At 40.5% G+C, this 17,032-nt stretch overlaps 1 protein-coding gene across 3 annotated transcripts in view; it reads left to right on the top strand.

Annotated features, from left to right (window-relative positions):
* GNG4 (G protein subunit gamma 4) overlaps window positions 1-13,194 on the top strand; it is a 98,294-nt gene extending 85,100 nt beyond the window's left edge. For all 3 annotated transcript variants that reach the window (XM_082249365.1, XM_082249367.1, XM_082249366.1), the window contains exon 4: window positions 12,248-13,194. In XM_082249365.1, coding sequence (XP_082105491.1) covers window positions 12,248-12,376 — 129 coding nt within the window. In that variant the 3' untranslated portion in view covers window positions 12,377-13,194. The remainder of the gene's footprint in view (window positions 1-12,247) is intronic.
* The last annotated feature ends 3,838 nt before the right edge of the window (window positions 13,195-17,032 follow it).

The following is a 17,032-nucleotide window of genomic DNA, read 5'->3' as shown; positions in this document are numbered from 1 at the left end:
TGACCAGTTGTCATCAGACAAATGAAAAGGTGTTTGTGATGTTAATTCATAAAGGGGTCCCAAATTGGATGATATATTAGGGACCCAGTCTCTGCAGTAATTGACAAGTCATTGACAAGTTTGAGAATGGCTCTCAATTGCCGAGTGTTCGGAGGTCTCTGGAAGTCTTTCAAGGTCTCTACTTTCTGGGCGGTTAGATGTTGGGTACCCTGAGATATGCAATGTCCTAAAAAGATAACCTTCTCCTTGCAGTCTTGTCTGTAATGGAGAGGTTCAGTTGTTTGCAAAGACACTGTCTGATCCATGAGACCTATGGTTGGTGTTATTTCTCCAGAGAAGGGAACCTTGCCTCTAAGATCTTTAGATCTCAAAACGGTTTTGGCTGCACCAGTGTCAATAAGGCATGGGAGGAGATATTTTAGTTCCTCGACAAACAAGTTGATGTCGGGCAATGGCTCTGCTTGCTGAGCCACCTGGAATGCTGGACAGTTCCCTGGACAAATCCTTCAAAGATCCTGCCGTGAATCTTAATTGCCTTAAACCTTGAACCCTTTGCTCCTCATATGAACTTCCTGATTTAAGCCATGTATCTGCAGTTCCTGGTTGCCAGTATATTGTGCCTTCACCAGCCAATATCTCGCTTGTCTCTTGTACTGCTGTCCAAATCTTGGCTTGTTCCTCAACTGCGCTTCTGCTTAATCCCAACCTGCAACTACTCGTTGCTAACCTTTGGCTACTCCTTGACTATGCTTCTGCTTGATCCATATCTGCTATATCTTCTACTGGACCCTGGCTTGCTCACCTCCTGGTGGGGGCGATCCTGAGGACCGCGACCTGGTGCTAACACGCAGCAAAATCCATCTCCACTATCAGGAGCTCTGGTGAACACCGGTTAGTACTTAGATTCCGCACCTCAGGTGAGCCTGCGTCATCTGCCAAGGTGACCTACCTGTGTTTATATCCTGCTGGTTCCCCTGTGAGCTTCCTCTGCTTTAGCTGCTGGCCTCCGGGCCTGACTCTATACCGTGTAAGGTGGTGATTGAGAGAGAGAGACTGTGTGAGGAGATAAAGTAAAATCAATGTTTGTGCTGTTAGATGACGAAGCTGGAGAATTAGGCATAGCTATAGTGGAATCATCAATAATAAGAGATTCAGGAAAGAAAGTGGTAGTTACAGTATAAGCTGATCGGGGTTGTCTCAGCAGAGTTAGCCCAGAGAGAGCTTCCTCCGCTTCCCTTACTGGATCACCAGATTTGGCTATGCCCTCGGGCAAAGTATACATAATGCATATCTCCTGGATTGAAACCGTCTTCTGTACACCTTGCCGATGTACCATTATAGACCTTTGAAGCCACAATTGCACTATATCCAACGTCTTTGTTGCCTGGAGCCTGGTTCTAAACTCGGTTAGAAGTTTCTCCCATCTCCAGGTACCAACAGTACCTTAATGTAAAAGTGGATATTTCTGCGCTAGTATAATTAATTAAGTGAAAAATTTGTATTGTAGGGTGAGCTGCTGCACAAAGGAATCATAGAAAAAACCCCAAGTGAATATTGAACGATAATGTGCTGCGCTAAAATATAGTGAATACTGAAATCACCAAAAATATATATACAAGGAATATATAATACAAAAAATTATATATACCACTCAAAGTATGTGTGAGGAAAAAGGTAACAAGAAATTAATCAGTGTTCCTTAAAAATGTGAATATCACCAATGTAAATCAATAATTAAATAAACATAAATCATCAAGTGCAAATTATAATGAAGTGAAAAGATAAGGATATTAATTAAATTCAATCCCAATAAAGTCCATACAAAAATTAGAAGAAAATCCAAGAAGGTGTGCCACAGGGTCCCAAAAAAGTGCATCCACACAATTCCTTGTGAAAATATAGTAGACACCGATGTGCAAATCACCCAGGGAAAACAGATGGCTGCTTACCAGAACGGGTAGGTCTCTCAAATTAATGAGTAGACCACAGAAAGCATAAGTGTAATGCCAAGGATGGCCACAGGATGTCTCCTTTATATTCTCAAAGGCGATGTCCACATAGTAGGAAATAAATTAGGACAGGGACATAGTGTAACTCCGTATATAAGGCATTTATTAATGATAAAAGGCAGATAAAAACACTCACATTTGCGATGTGAATTCAAGGCATCTATAAGTTACAGGTACGCTGGAAACGAACGAACATCTCCCTCGCTGTTAGTGTCTAAGGAGCCGGCTTGTTGGGGGCGTGGTCTCGTCACGTCTAGATCACCCGACCAGTTTCGCTATAGGTTAGCTAACCTATAGCGAAACCGGTCGGGTGATCTAGACGTGACGAGACCACGCCCCCAACAAGCCGGCTCCTTAGACACTAACAGCGAGGGAGATGTTCGTTCGTTTCCAGCGTACCTGTAACTTATAGATGCCTTGAATTCACATCGCAAATGTGAGTGTTTTTATCTGCCTTTTATCATTAATAAATGCCTTATATACGGAGTTACACTATGTCCCTGTCCTAATTTATTTCCTACTATGTGGACATCGCCTTTGAGAATATAAAGGAGACATCCTGTGGCCATCCTTGGCATTACACTTATGCTTTCTGTGGTCTACTCATTAATTTGAGAGACCTACCCGTTCTGGTAAGCAGCCATCTGTTTTCCCTGGGTGATTTGCACATCGGTGTCTACTATATTTTCACAAGGAATTGTGTGGATGCACTTTTTTGGGACCCTGTGGCACACCTTCTTGGATTTTCTTCTAATTTTTGTATGGACTTTATTGGGATTGAATTTAATTAATATCCTTATCTTTTCACTTCATTATAATTTGCACTTGATGATTTATGTTTATTTAATTATTGATTTACATTGGTGATATTCACATTTTTAAGGAACACTAATTAATTTCTTGTTACCTTTTTCCTCACACATACATTGAGTGGTATATATAATTTTTTGTATTATATATTCCTTGTATATATATTTTTGGTGATTTCAGTATTCACTATATTTTAGCGCAGCACATTATCGTTCAACCAACAGTACCTTCCAAGGGAATGCAGCAAGCTGTTCCCTTGAACCATTTGTGTCACTCTTTAAGGGGTCTCACGGCCCGTGCTCCAAACCCAGACCTCATGTACTGCGAAGCTGTTTGATGACGGGGGGGGGGGGGGGGGGCTCTTTTTCCCTCCCCAACGATGTCTCTACCCAAAGCCCAAATTCCAGCACAGAAAGTACTATCTCCACAAAATAGCCACAAATTAGCACAAAACTAAAATGATTCTACCCGAGAACTGAATCCAGTGCAAAAACGGATTAGTTACACTCAACACTGAATTCCACTGCCAAAAACAAATGAGTTATACAAAAAAACAACAAAAAAACTAAAATGCTATACAAAAACAAAAACAACTACACCTGACAAACAAAAATTAAACACAAAAACAAGTTTCACTAAACATTGAAATTCAATTAAAAATGAATCAGTTTTACCAAAAACTGCATTTCCTGCCAAAGGCTGTTATCATATTGGATGCTCGATAGAATGTTCTGCCTAAAGCATTGACCGCCTATTTCTGGGACAACAAAGGGATAACAGCAGAAAGTGATGGCTATACAACATCAGCCAATCAGCTCCAAATGTACAGTCACGTGACATAAGTTACTCACATAGAATCACCCAATGACACCCTTGTATGCATTCAAATATACAATAGAAAGTGGGAGTACGCGATCGTGAATGGGCAGAACAGCGTGCGTGGCTTCCCCCGTTGGTGTGTGGAAATTCGCACACCGTAGTTAACAATGAAACCCACATGTAGTGGAATTTGCGTCTAACACTAAACAATGAAACCAGCTTGTAGAACTGTGAACGCTGCTCTGATCACACACGTGCATGCATTCCCCTCACTACACCACTCAGCAAGGCTCAGAGAACAATGCATAATAGGATTATATTACTGTTCCCATAGACGTGAGGCTATCTGCAGGGAAAGAGCCATGCTGTTTCTACTATGGTGATCAGGCACAATAGAAAGACATGAGCGTGTATCCCTTCATAAAGGCAGATATCAAAACAATATTGACGTCACAGAGCAAATATATCTCCACCAAGCGAACAAATCTGCACATTATACAGGGGACCCCGCTGGTGGTCATATCCTTGCTGCTTAAAACTTGAATTCCGCACCGCAATACACATAGATCTCTGCCAGCAAGCAGACCCACGCATGGAGTGTTCGCCGGTGGAAATGTCTATGTAGAGTGAACGCGTTTACACATCTAAAGGAAGGGTTTCACTGTCAGTTTTTTTTTACAATGCCAGTTTTCCGACACACGCTCTAATGAGCGTATTGCAAGCAAACCAACAACAGGAGCCATAATGACAAGCTAAATAAAACCATCCTTATATGTCTTGTATGGCCCCTTAACCAGGTTTAGAATTTATTATTAGATATTGTGAGCCAATAATAATAAGGAAATATAAAATGCAATTCCCCATCAGTAGAATGTCATCAAAACGTTATTTTATTTCAGTAATTCAATTCAAAAAGTGAAACTCCTATATTATATAGTTTCATTACACACAGAATAATATATTTCAAGCATTTCCTTCTTTTTATTTTGATGAATATGGCTTACAGCTAGTGAAAACCCAGAATTCAGGATCCTAGAAAATAAGAATATTGTGAAAAAGTTCAATTTTGTAGACTCGTGGTGTCACACTCTAATCAGCTAATTAACTCAAAACACCTGTAAAGGTTTCCTGAGCCTTTAAGTGGTCTGGTTCAGTAGGTTACACAATCATTGGGAAGACTGCTGACTTGACAGTTGTCCAGAAGACAGTCATTGACAACATCCATAAGGAAGGTAGGACACAAAAGGTCATTGCTAAAGAAGCTGACTGTTCACAGAGTGCTGTATCCAAGCATATAAATGGAAAATTTGGAAGAAAAAAGTGTAGAAAATGGTGCACAAGCAACAGGGATAACTGCAGCCTTGAGAGGATTGTGAAGCAAAGCTATTCAAGAATTTGGGGGAGATTCACAATGAGCAGACTACGGCTGGTGTCAGTGCTTCAAGAGCCACCACACACAGACATATCCAGGACATGGGCTACAACTGTCGATTTTTTTTGTGTCAAACCACTCCTGAACTGACAATCTGACAACGTCTTAAGAATATTCCCTGGGCTAAGAAAAAAAATGACTGGACTGTTGCTCAGGGGTTCAAAGTCCTCTTTTCTGGTGAAACTAAATTTTGCATTTCTTTTGGAAACCTTGGTCCCTGAGTCTGGAGGAAGAGTGGAGAGGCACAGAATTCATGTTGCATGAGGTCCATGAGGTCTAGTGTGACAATTCCACAGTCAGCGATGATTTGGGGAGCCATGTCATCTGCTGGTGTTGGTCCACTGAGTTTTATCAAGTCCAAAGTTAGCGCAGCCCTCTACCAGGAAATTCTACAGCATTTAATGCTTCCCTCTGCTGGCCAGCTTTTTGGAGATGCTGATTTCATTTTCCAGCAGAACTTGGCACCTGCCCACACTGCCAAAAGTACCAATACCTGGTTTAATTATCATTGTATCACTGTGCTTGATTGGCCAGGAAACTCGTCTGACCTAAACCCCATGCAAAATATGTGGGGTATTGTCAAGAGGAAGATGAGAGACACTAGACCCAACAATGCAGACGAGCTGAAGGCCGCTTTCAAAGCAACCTGGGCTTCCATAACACCTCAGCAGTGCCACAGGCTAAACGCCTCCATGCCATGCCGCATTGATGCAGTAATTCATGCACCAAGTTTTGAGTGCATACTATACTGTGCATGGACATACTTTTCATTAAGCCAACATTTCTGTATTACATCTTTTTTTAATTGGTCTTATGTAATATTCAAATTTACTGAGACACTGAATTTTGGGTTTTCACTAGCTATATGCCATGATCATCAAAATTAAAAGAAAGAAAAAGATGCTTAAAAGATATCACTTTGTGTGAATCTTTATATAATATGAGTTTCACTTTTTAAATTGAATTACTGAAATAAATTACCTTTTTGATGATATTCTATTTTTTTAGATGCACCCATACAGGTTAATGCAACATTTCTATCAGTTCCAGTCTAAATCAAGGAGCTCCCGATTGAATTTTCAGTGAGGCGGGACCGATTACTTAGCTGAGAGGAGACAGGATGGAGAGGAGGCGGGGCGGAGGCTGGAAAAAATGCTTAGCTGGGAGGAGGCGGGATGGAGAGAAGATATCCTCGGGTCTGAGAGGAGGTGGGGCGGAGGCGGGACGAACTGCTTAGCTGGGAGGAGGCGGGACAGAGAGAAGATATCCTCGGGTCTGAGAGGAGGCGGGACAAACTGCTTACCTGGGAGGAGGCGGGACGGAGGTCGAGCATAATTGTAATAATGCAGAGCTTGCTGATTCAATTTTTTCTCTACCCCCGTCCCATCTCCTCCCAGCTAAGCAATCCGTCCCGCCTCCTCTCAGACCCGAGATTGTCTTCTCTCCATCCCGCCTCCTCTCAGACCCGAGGATGTCTTCTCTCTGTCCCGCCTCCTCTCAGCTAAGCAACCAGTCCTGCTGCTGCCTCTCTGTCAGCTATGTATTAAATTTTAGAACACCGGCCCTGTCACTGGAGCTTCGGCGCCCCTCCTCCGCCTCAGCTTACGGCGCCTGGGTGTGGTGCACCCCGTGCACCCGCCCAGGATCGGCCCTGTTAACAATACAAACTGCTTGAAAATGGCAGTCCTTTTTCAGTTTATTCACATTTGTCCTCCATATGAGTGAAAGGAGTAGATGGAATTGAAGTTGCAGAGGGTTATACAGTAATCTAAAATAAAGTGAAAAGATGACACTTGGCTACTAGGTGAAGTCTATGCATACTGTAAATGAATGCATGCAGAAAAAAAAAAAAAACACAACAGTAGAATGAAGCATAAGATATGATATTCTCCTCTCGCCTTGCCTTGCCTTTGTAAAACGGATAAGGAAGAGGGAAGAGCACCTCTTGAGTGCAAGATAGTGATATTATAACACAAATTACATTATAACTTACATCAAAGTAAGTTTAAAAACTTTTGTCATGTCCCGGTGGTTCCGAGGTGGTATAGGGTGGTCCGTGCAATCCAGGGAGGCCTTGGATCCAGGCTGCCAGGCGTCTGACTCCAAAACGCATCGTGAAGCCTACTCCGCCATCTTGCTATTCCCACTGCCGCTGACATCAGACGCCCTCCTTTCCCTCTACGGCCGCAATCCTCCGCTCGCCTGGATTCACACGGCCAGCTGGCCTGGCAGCCTGGATCCAAGGCCTCCCTGGATTGCACAGACCACCCTATACCACCTCGGAACCGCCGGGACATGACAGAAGTTTTTACCCTTACTTTGATGTAAGTTACTATGTAATTTGTGTTATAATAAATCACTATCTTGCACTCAAGAGGCGCTCTTCCCTCTTCCTTATCCGATTTAGAGCTGACTTCTCTCTCATTGAATGAGCTGGCCCTGAGATGCGGACCCCCCACGTATTTCCTTCAAAGACTGCCATCATTTGCACATGGACTATTAATCCCCCCTTTGCCTTCCCCTTCTTGTGCATTTAGCACTTTACCCCCACCACTTGTTTCTAACCATTTCCTTGCTGTATGAACTCTTAAACCCCCAGCGCCTACATACCTCTGCCTTTGTAAAACAACCACATTCATCTTACTTTCATCAAGGAATGGCTCCAGGTTTCTTAAGACATTGTCACTGTAATATATATATACTGTGTGTGTGTGTGTGTGTGTGTGTGTGTATATATATATATTGTGGCAGGGCACATGGATCCGTGATCGACGGAAGGTACGTGTCACCATGGTTCCTGGCCTCGGTGAGATAAGAGCCAGTAATTCTGTGTCAGCAGCAGCTAGTGCTGCTTGACAATTTTTATTTTTAGTATGGCTGCAAAGCCGAATCCGGGCCGGCTCTTATTGGGAGCAGTTAAGGTATGGGTGGGTGGCTGCTCCCCACGCTCCAGGCCAGGTCTTGCCTGGGGTTTATAAGGCAGACAGCCTAACAGGTGATTGAGGATTATCTCCATGCACCAGAAGGCTGTGGAAGTGAGTGCTGAGGCTGGAAAGGTTTCAAGCAGGTGAACTGATCCGTTGCTGTGTGTGAACAGCACCAAAGAGACACAGGTGAATGGACTTGTTGCTGTGTTCAAAACCTGCCTTAAAGACTGTCGTTTTCCTTTTTGTTGGGTGTGAATTAACACCAAGAAAGACTGTTACTTTTGTGTTCCTGAAGTGTAAATAAAACACTCCTGATTTACTTTGAAGAACCATCTGTTTTGCCTCTATACTGCACCCGCAAATCCTACCTACCAGAGCAAATCCCCACAATATATATATATATATATATATATATATATATATATATAATGTATATATATATACTGTATATCTTTTTTTTTTTTTTTTGGGGATGCAGTATAGTTCATTTCCCTAGCATAGGTTTAGAAGTACCTTTTAATCTTTTTTTTTTTTTTTTTTTATAAGGGATTACGTGACCTCTGTTCTCAGTCGCATAAGGGGCTTGGAGAAGTGGGGGTGGAGACTGCAGGGAGCATGGTTACTACCATTTGCTTTGGAAAATAATGGGGTTTGAAGCATTGAAATTCGCTTGGTGCCCTGAAAACTTTGCTGTGCTGAAAAGCGCACTTGCAGATATTAATACACGTCAAGCGTCATTAATCTCTTGTACTTAAAAGTACAACGTACAGCTCTTTTGTATAAAACAATTCAAGCGCACTCACCATCCCCAAAGACACAGACACACACAGGCTGTTTCAGTTTGAATGCTTCCAAGTTGTACCCTGTTGAACAATGGGCTTCGTTTATTTATAGGTCAACAAAAGAACAGAGACAGGAAGTTATGGCTACACCACATCAGCCAATCAGTTCCAGATGTACAGTCACATGACATAAGTTACTCACATAGAATCAACCAATGACACACTTGTATACATTCAAATATATAACAAGGAGAGGAAGTACTCAGACATGAATAAACAGAACAGTGTGCACGGCTTATTGCCTAACTCTACACATTGAAACCAGCATGTAGAACCGTGAACGCTGCTCCAATCAAAGCCGTGCATGGACTTCCTCCATTACTACTGGTGTGAATCCCATTTAGCAAAGCTTCAGTGAACATTGCCTAGAAGGAATATACTACTGTTCCCATAGATACATAGTTACATAGTTACATAGTAGGTGAGGTTGAATAAAGACAATAGTCCATCCAGTTCAACCTGTGTAGGTGTGTGTGACTGTAATCATCTAACATAGCCCTCAATCTCCTGATCCTTGAGATGTAAGTCTAAGAGTCTTTTGAAAGCCACCATACTACCCGCAGAAACCACCTCTTGTGGTAGACAATTCCACAATCTTGTAGCCCTAACAGTAAAGAACCCCCCACGTTGCCTGAGGTTAAAACGCTTCTCCTCTAATCGCATTGTATGTCCTCGAGTCCTCATGCAATTCCTTCGAATGAACAGCTTTTCTTCTAAGCTGAGATCCCCATTAAGATATTTATAAATTGCTATCATGTCCCCTCTCAGACGTCTTTTCTCCAGGGAAAATAAATCGAGCGATTGCAGCCGCTCTTCATAGGTAAGGTCCTCCAACCCCCTAATCAGTTTAGTTGCCCTTCTCTGGACTTTCTCCAGCTCCAACACATCCCTCCTGAGGACTGGCGACCAGAACTGGACAGAATACTCCAGATGCGGTCGGACCAGAGTTTTATAAAGTGGAAGGATTATAGTCTTATCTCTGGAATACATCCCTTTCTTTATGCATGCTAATATTCTGTTGGCTTTGGAAGCTGCCGCTTGGCATTGCATGCTGTTGCCTAATCTATCATCAACTAAGACTCCCAGATCCTTCTCCATTTTTGATTCCCCCAAGGGTTCCCCTCCTAACGTGTATTGTGTTTTTATGTTTTTGGTCCCCAAGTGCAAAACCTTACACTTCTCCACATTAAACCTCATTTGCCATGTCGTTGCCCACTCCGTAATTTTGTCCAGGTCATTCTGTAGGATATCTGCTTCATGCTGTGCAGTTATTGCCCTGGCCAATGTTGTGTCATCTGCAAAAACTGATAACGAACTACTGATCCCGTCCTCAATGCTGTTTATGAATAAATTGAACAAGGTTGGTCCCAGGACTGAGCCCTGGGGCACCCCGCTTACTACCTCAGACCAGTCTGAGTATGCGCTGTTTATTACTACCCTTTGGACACGGCCTTTTAGCCAATTCCGTATCCAAGAGCAAACCCTGCTGTCGATACCTGCAGACCTTATTTTATAAATTAAGCGCTTGTGGGGAACTGTATCAAACGCCTTAGCGAAATCCAAGTACACCACATCCACTGGTCTCCCCCTATCTAGCTCACAGCTCACTTCCTCGTAGAATGCTAAGAGATTGGTTTGACAAGATCGCCCATTTGTAAACCCGTGCTGGTTACTACTGATGATGTTATTGTCTTTAGCATACTCTACGATATAGTCCCTTATCATCCCCTCCAAAAGTTTACATATTATTGATGTCAGACTGACAGGCCTATAATTTCCCGGGATATGTCTCTGGCCCTTTTTGAATATCGGAATCACGTTGAGGCTCTCTGCAGGGAAAGAGCCATGTTATTTCCTCTATGGTGATCAAGCATAGTAGAAAGACATGAGCGTGTACCCCTTTATAAAGACAGATAGATATCAAAATATTGACTCTACACCGCAATACACATAGATCTCAACCAGCAAACAGACCTGCGCACAAAGTGTTCGCCGGCGGAGATGTCTATGTAAAGCAAACTAGTCTACACATCTTAGGGAAGGTTTTTACTGCCAATAGTCCTTACTTAATGCCGATTTGCCCGGATACGCACTAAAGAGCGTATTGCAAGCAAACCGACAACAGGAGCCATAATGACAATTTAAATAAAACACGTGCTGAAAAAATGTCCACACTAATCCTAATAAAATTTCCACAACACATTGCAGTACAAGCAGGCTGTGTTCCCAAGTAGAATGCAAAAGAGGAAAACCACACTCTGGGATGGCTGTGTTTCTACAGTCAGTTTGAAATAGGAAAGCAGGGGGAATGGCAGGGTCACCAGGTATTTCACACAAAGGAAGCAATGCGAAAAAAAAACTGATACATTTTAATAGAAGTATTTGGTACAACAGACACGTCAGGAATATGAAATGTTGGGGTAACATATAGTTTAAGGTACTGTGTTTGAATTTCTCCTTAGCACTGTGTACAAGGTGTTTATTTGTTCTCCACATATTTGCTCGACATTTTCTTCTACAAGCCAAAAACATGCTAGTAGGGTGGCAATTTGTGCATGTAGGGGACATTAGATTGTAAATCCCTCTGGTGACAGGTACTTATGTTGATGGTTATATGTACTCTGTTACTGTATGTGCTGCATAATATGTCAGTGCTATATACATTTGGGAAAGAGATACCTATGTCAACAATGGGCATGTCTCAGTTTGACTAAGCCAGACTGTAAAACTGTTACCAATTTATTAGGGTACAGCTGGTTGCCTACATTGAAAACATGAAAAAACAAAAGTGAACCACTCACAACTGAGCTTATGATAGAAAGCAAACATTTAGCCTCTATGATTGTGATGGCTGTATATTAACCCCTTTATTTAGCTTTATTTAATGTATTTTAAGATGGCTGTAAATCTGAGCTGAGACTTCCCCTAAAGGTCTGGTGGTTTGTGCCCTGTCAACTGGCATCACTCTTTCCAAGTAGCCATGAGTGGTTAACCCAGAGACATGTCATGGTTTATGCACATTCAAGAGACAATAGGGCTGATATGCGCAAATTATGTTGCCCATACTCAGAATGTATTTCAGTTTCATAATTAGTCAACAAAAATGACAGTTGGAGGCTGGCTGGTTGCTTTGGTCAACAGGACATTTTTGTTGAGGCTTTTCATACATCAACTCTAATGTCTGTTAGTAGAAGGTCAGAAATGTGCCAGCCCAGTAGCTGTCATTCTGGCCAAACGTACAACAATAAATGATCTAATAATCATATACAGTATTCTACTTCTTTTTAAATCTGAACTCCATTGTAGGATGGGTGATGGCTGTACTTAAAAAAAAAAAAAAAAAAAATAGCATTTGTTCCCAGTGACTGCTGACCAAGATAGTGTTTTTTCCTTTTTTTTCTTTTTCAGATATCCAAAGCCGCAGCAGATTTGATGGCCTATTGTGACGCCCATGTTAGAGAAGATCCACTTATACTTCCAGTGCCTGCCTCAGAAAACCCATTTAGGGAGAAGAAATTCTTTTGTACTATTCTTTAATGTGGTTTTGTGACACACTCGTTAAGTATAATGTGACTTTAAGTTCACCAATAGATTACACACAAACACAGTATTAAATTTAAAGAAAATATCTTCTCATGTATTCTATAACATACTTTAATTTTTAGTAGTGCCCATTCATTGGAGTGGCAGGGATAAAAGCACTACAGACAGTGTGTGATGCAGTTACTATGTTGTAGCACCCTGGTAACATAAATGTACTTACAAAATGGCATAACTGTATTGAAGAAAATCAGGGAAAATGTTGATCAATTTACAGGGCTATAAAAAAAAAAACAGGTTTAAGAGAAATCACAAATGCATATAAATTCTGTAAAGGCATACTCATTGATTAATACTGTACTGTAAGAATGATTTATATTGACCAGTGTTCAGTACAGCGAAAGTGTATATAACAAAACTAATATGCCATACACGATGTATGCAAATTGTCATTCATGCGCCCAAAGTTGCACAATTTTTTCCCTGTGTGTCACTTACCTCGGTCATAGGTGTGTTGTGTTTTAGTAGCAATTATATCATGCAAAACTACCAAGAAAAATAATGTGGTATTCAGCTGCCCCAGTTTTTTTTCCCAGTGTTATAGAGCCCTCCCCGATGTTTAAACTCCCACCAGGTTTTGTAGTGTAGAGTAAACCTCCACTCCAATGTTGGTGGCTTGTGTAGAGCGGACCTTAAGTCTGCAGATTAGTGTAAAGTATACTCCTCTGGTAGAACAGATACTTACTTCTTATTCTGATGGCTTCAGTAGAGCAGATTTGCTAGTGTAGATAATATTTGTAAAATAGACAGCCCCATTGCCTCAGCATGACCCCCCCCCCCTTCTTTTCATGTTTGCTAGAAGGAAGCATTTTATTGTGGGTGGTCTACTAAAAGTTTCTAGCACTTAATGGTTCATCAGTTCCCTTTTTAGGACATAACATCATTCTTGCAATCACAGTACAAAAAGTACAGCAAAATACTGTTATTTATTGAACAGCGAAGCTGTAACTTTCCTTTATCATCATTCCATCCCCTCTTCAAAAGTTTAACAGAAACGACTTTGCAGTATATAAAAAAAACGGGTGTTTATACTCTATTGATTAATTTAACAAATCCTGGTTCGTGTTAGATAGCACATTAGTTCCATTATCAGTGTTACAGTTTGAAGCGGCGTACAGATGCTACTAGCACTTGAATTTGCATACAGTATATACATACATTTGCAGTAAAAAGAATATGAAAAGGGAAATTTTGATTAAAAAAAAAAAAACATACTAAACCAACACATGGTTAACACCAGAGCTTGCTAAAATTAAAAAGTAAAACTCAGTTAAACAAAAATGTAGGGGGGCTAGGCTTTATTTATAAAATGCTTTCTTCTTTGTGAATGTGAAAAAAACACAGTTTTGCTACTTATTTATAAAAGCATAAGGGAAATTTTTGTAATATTTTGTAGCTGTGATAAAAAATAAATTGCATTGGTGTTAAGGAAATAATAGCAGGTATGCAGTCTGCCTGAATTCTGATACTGATGTATGCACAAACTAATGTATATCATGTTTACTCTCTTGACATCATATTTGCCAGGTACAGTATTTAAAGGTTATGATTATGTTAATAGCTCATCAAACTCCGAAAAAAAAAAATCTATCTATTTATTGTTATTACTGATTAGAGGAGACCCGGCACCACCATCAGGTAAGGCTTTAGTATTCCGAGGTCAGTGTCTGAAAATAAAGAGCAGTGATGGGGGCCAAAATTATGCTGGATTTGCACCAAAGTAGGACAGAAACCTTTTCCAAAATTGAAGTGTGCTGAGTTGCATTGATGTGAATAGAAACCATTGAAAACAATGTGATTTCCAATGCCATGCAATTCTGTGCGACTCAAGTTGCATCCAACATTGGAAGCCTTACAGGTATCATACACTACGGCAACCCAAAGGTGAGTCATTTATTTATTTTTTTGTTCAACCAGTGGGTTGAAAAAAAAAAAAGTACTAGACTCCCCGCTGAGAGTTTGTATTCTGACAGCAAGCCTTCGCCCTGCCCTCAGAATACACTGATCAGCAGGGAAAATCAGACAGGGCCATACCTCCCAACTTTCTGAGATGGGAACGAGGGACCTCCTATCAGCAAAAGTATGTAGGCACAGGGCACAGGGCACACCCCCTAAGTAAAACTTCACAAGTGCTTTTTTCCACTATTATTCCTTTTTCCTGGCGTTTGAAATGTACAAATGCAGCAATTCAGAAATTGGATGAAAGGTTTAGCATTGAGAAACACTTTTGAAAGATAAGTAGTACATTTTATATAAAACTATATAGATCCGTCCAAAATGAGGGACAATTGAGGAGGAAAGGGGGACAGAGGGATTTTGTTCCAAATCAGGGACAGTCCCTCAAATTTAGAGACAGTTGGGAGCTATGGACAGGGCTGTTGTATAGAAGTCCATTGATAGATCGAACTTCAGCAGGTTCCTGCTGAACCGGCCAAATTTTATTCCATGTATGGCTGGTTTAGGAGTTTAAAAAAAAACAGGGTCTTTGACTTTTGATCCAGAAGTCTGTCACCACATATTCTGTACTGGAAATTCTTGTACCAGTGTTGCATTATCATTATATTTGCTATTCTAGTGCTGTATCTTTATTTATTGCTACTTTAACCTCTAGTGTTCCCAGTTCTTTTGTAATGCAGCTTTGACCTGAATATTTTTAAGGCCCCATTTACATCTCTACATTTTAACACATGTGTAATAATACAAAAAAAACACATATGACATAAGAAGCAATGTTATTCAACAAGGCTGTTCAGATCTCTGCTGCACACTGCAGTCTGAAAAATTAGGCATGTCCATTTAATGTTCAGTGAGGCATAATAAAGAAAAAAACACACTATGACATACATTAGAAATGCACCAAAAACAGACAAATGAAGTCACAGGTGTGAAATTGGCCAAAAGAACATTGCATGTGGGCGGATGATATGTTGCAAAACATCCATACCTTTATAAAACATTGATGGGTCTTCCAGCTGACTGGCCAGTGTAGTGGCAGCACTTCTTTGCTTTGTTTTCCTTCATGGTAACATGGGCTGGGTAGTGTCTGCATAAAGAACTTAGAAAATGACTGGCCAACAAGGAACTTATGTGTTAATTACCTTTTGTGCTTTTTCAAAGTAACAAAGTGAGAACAGCGTCAGACTGGCCATTCTTAACTATGAGCTAATCTGACACTCATCCCATCCCTATGCCTTCATCTTCCATATGCTGCCAAGAGCACTAGACGAAAAAAAACACCAAAAATGTGCAGGATGTGAAGGCTTGATGGTGGAGCCCTCTCTTTTTTGTTGACTATATGTGCATTCAAGTACAACTTCACTTAAGACTTGTAGACTGAGGAGCTGCAACCCTCATCCAGTGCCCTGAGCTGTTTTATTACTAAAACTTTACATTCTAAAGCCATATTTTTTCCCCTTATTTAACAACTGTACTCAATTTTGCACAATAGCTGTTGTTTCCTCATTTTCTCTTATTTGAATACAGTAGGTCCTATTGCAGTGTCTTTTTATTGCGGGTCAAAGCAGCCTTTTTCTGCATTTTGCATTTGAAAGCATATGTTTCCTGCAGTACCTATTTTGAATGCAAAAGCGACATTCGACAGGAAAGCTTATTTAAAACAAGCCCTAAAGTTGGCCATACATGTGGCAATTTTCAATTTCAACCGCTTTGGTTCAATCAACCACCAGAATTTGGTTGATTGCAAAATCAAACTTAAACAATAAGGTGACAGCTTCTATAAAGTATATTGAACTATTGAATTAAAAAGGACTTGAAACAGAAAAACCTACAGCAATTTTGTTAAAAGCAATTACATTTTTCTTCTGTATTCAGACATTTCAACCCCATCTTCTTTTTTATGTCTTTGATTTTATCTTGTGATCATTTTTGCCTAAAAATGGTAAATTCAGAAATTAAAGAAATGGCTTAGATGTGTACTAATGCTTTTTTTGCATTGATGGGTATTTAACTGTTCAAAACCTTATTTATTATGTATTATCTTATGAAATAAGAAACTTAGTTATCAACATCCTAGATCTTTCTAAACTGACTTTTACATTGATTTTGTCATAACAATATTTAAAATAATGCTGACAGTGTTTTATTAGCACAAGTAGTGATACTAACCACTTCCAGATATAGGTCAGGAAAAATAATAATGTTGTGCACCTTTGTAAATTAGGCAGTTTGAAATATGAGCTATGTAAGATATTATATCAAGAAAATTATGACCACAACGGAAAAATAACTTTATGGGGCCTATGAATTAAAAATGGCTATACAAATGTCTCAAACATTTGTAAAACTGTCATGAATAATGACCCTAGTTTTCCCATTATGCTTATTTTCTAAGAACTCCAGCTCCCTCTAGTGGCCATAATGTGGTATTGTGCATTTTGCATATACTCCTTGTGTTTGCTTGGGTTTCCTCCCACACTCTTGAAACATGCTTATTGATAATTCACTCCAGTCTAAAATTGGCCTTCATTTGAGATGGCTTTCTCACCTCCTGCCCCAACAAGAGATATAACACTTTGAGCCCCCAGGAAGAAAAGCGCTATAGAAATATAAATAATCTCCTATCCACCCTAAAAA

Source organism: Pelophylax lessonae (genome assembly GCF_965119305.1).
Source record: "Pelophylax lessonae genome assembly, chromosome: 3".
NCBI classification, from domain to species: Eukaryota; Metazoa; Chordata; class Amphibia; order Anura; family Ranidae; genus Pelophylax; species Pelophylax lessonae.
The sequence above is the reverse complement of the archived record's forward strand: the minus strand, read 5'-3'. Positions and strand labels throughout refer to the sequence as shown.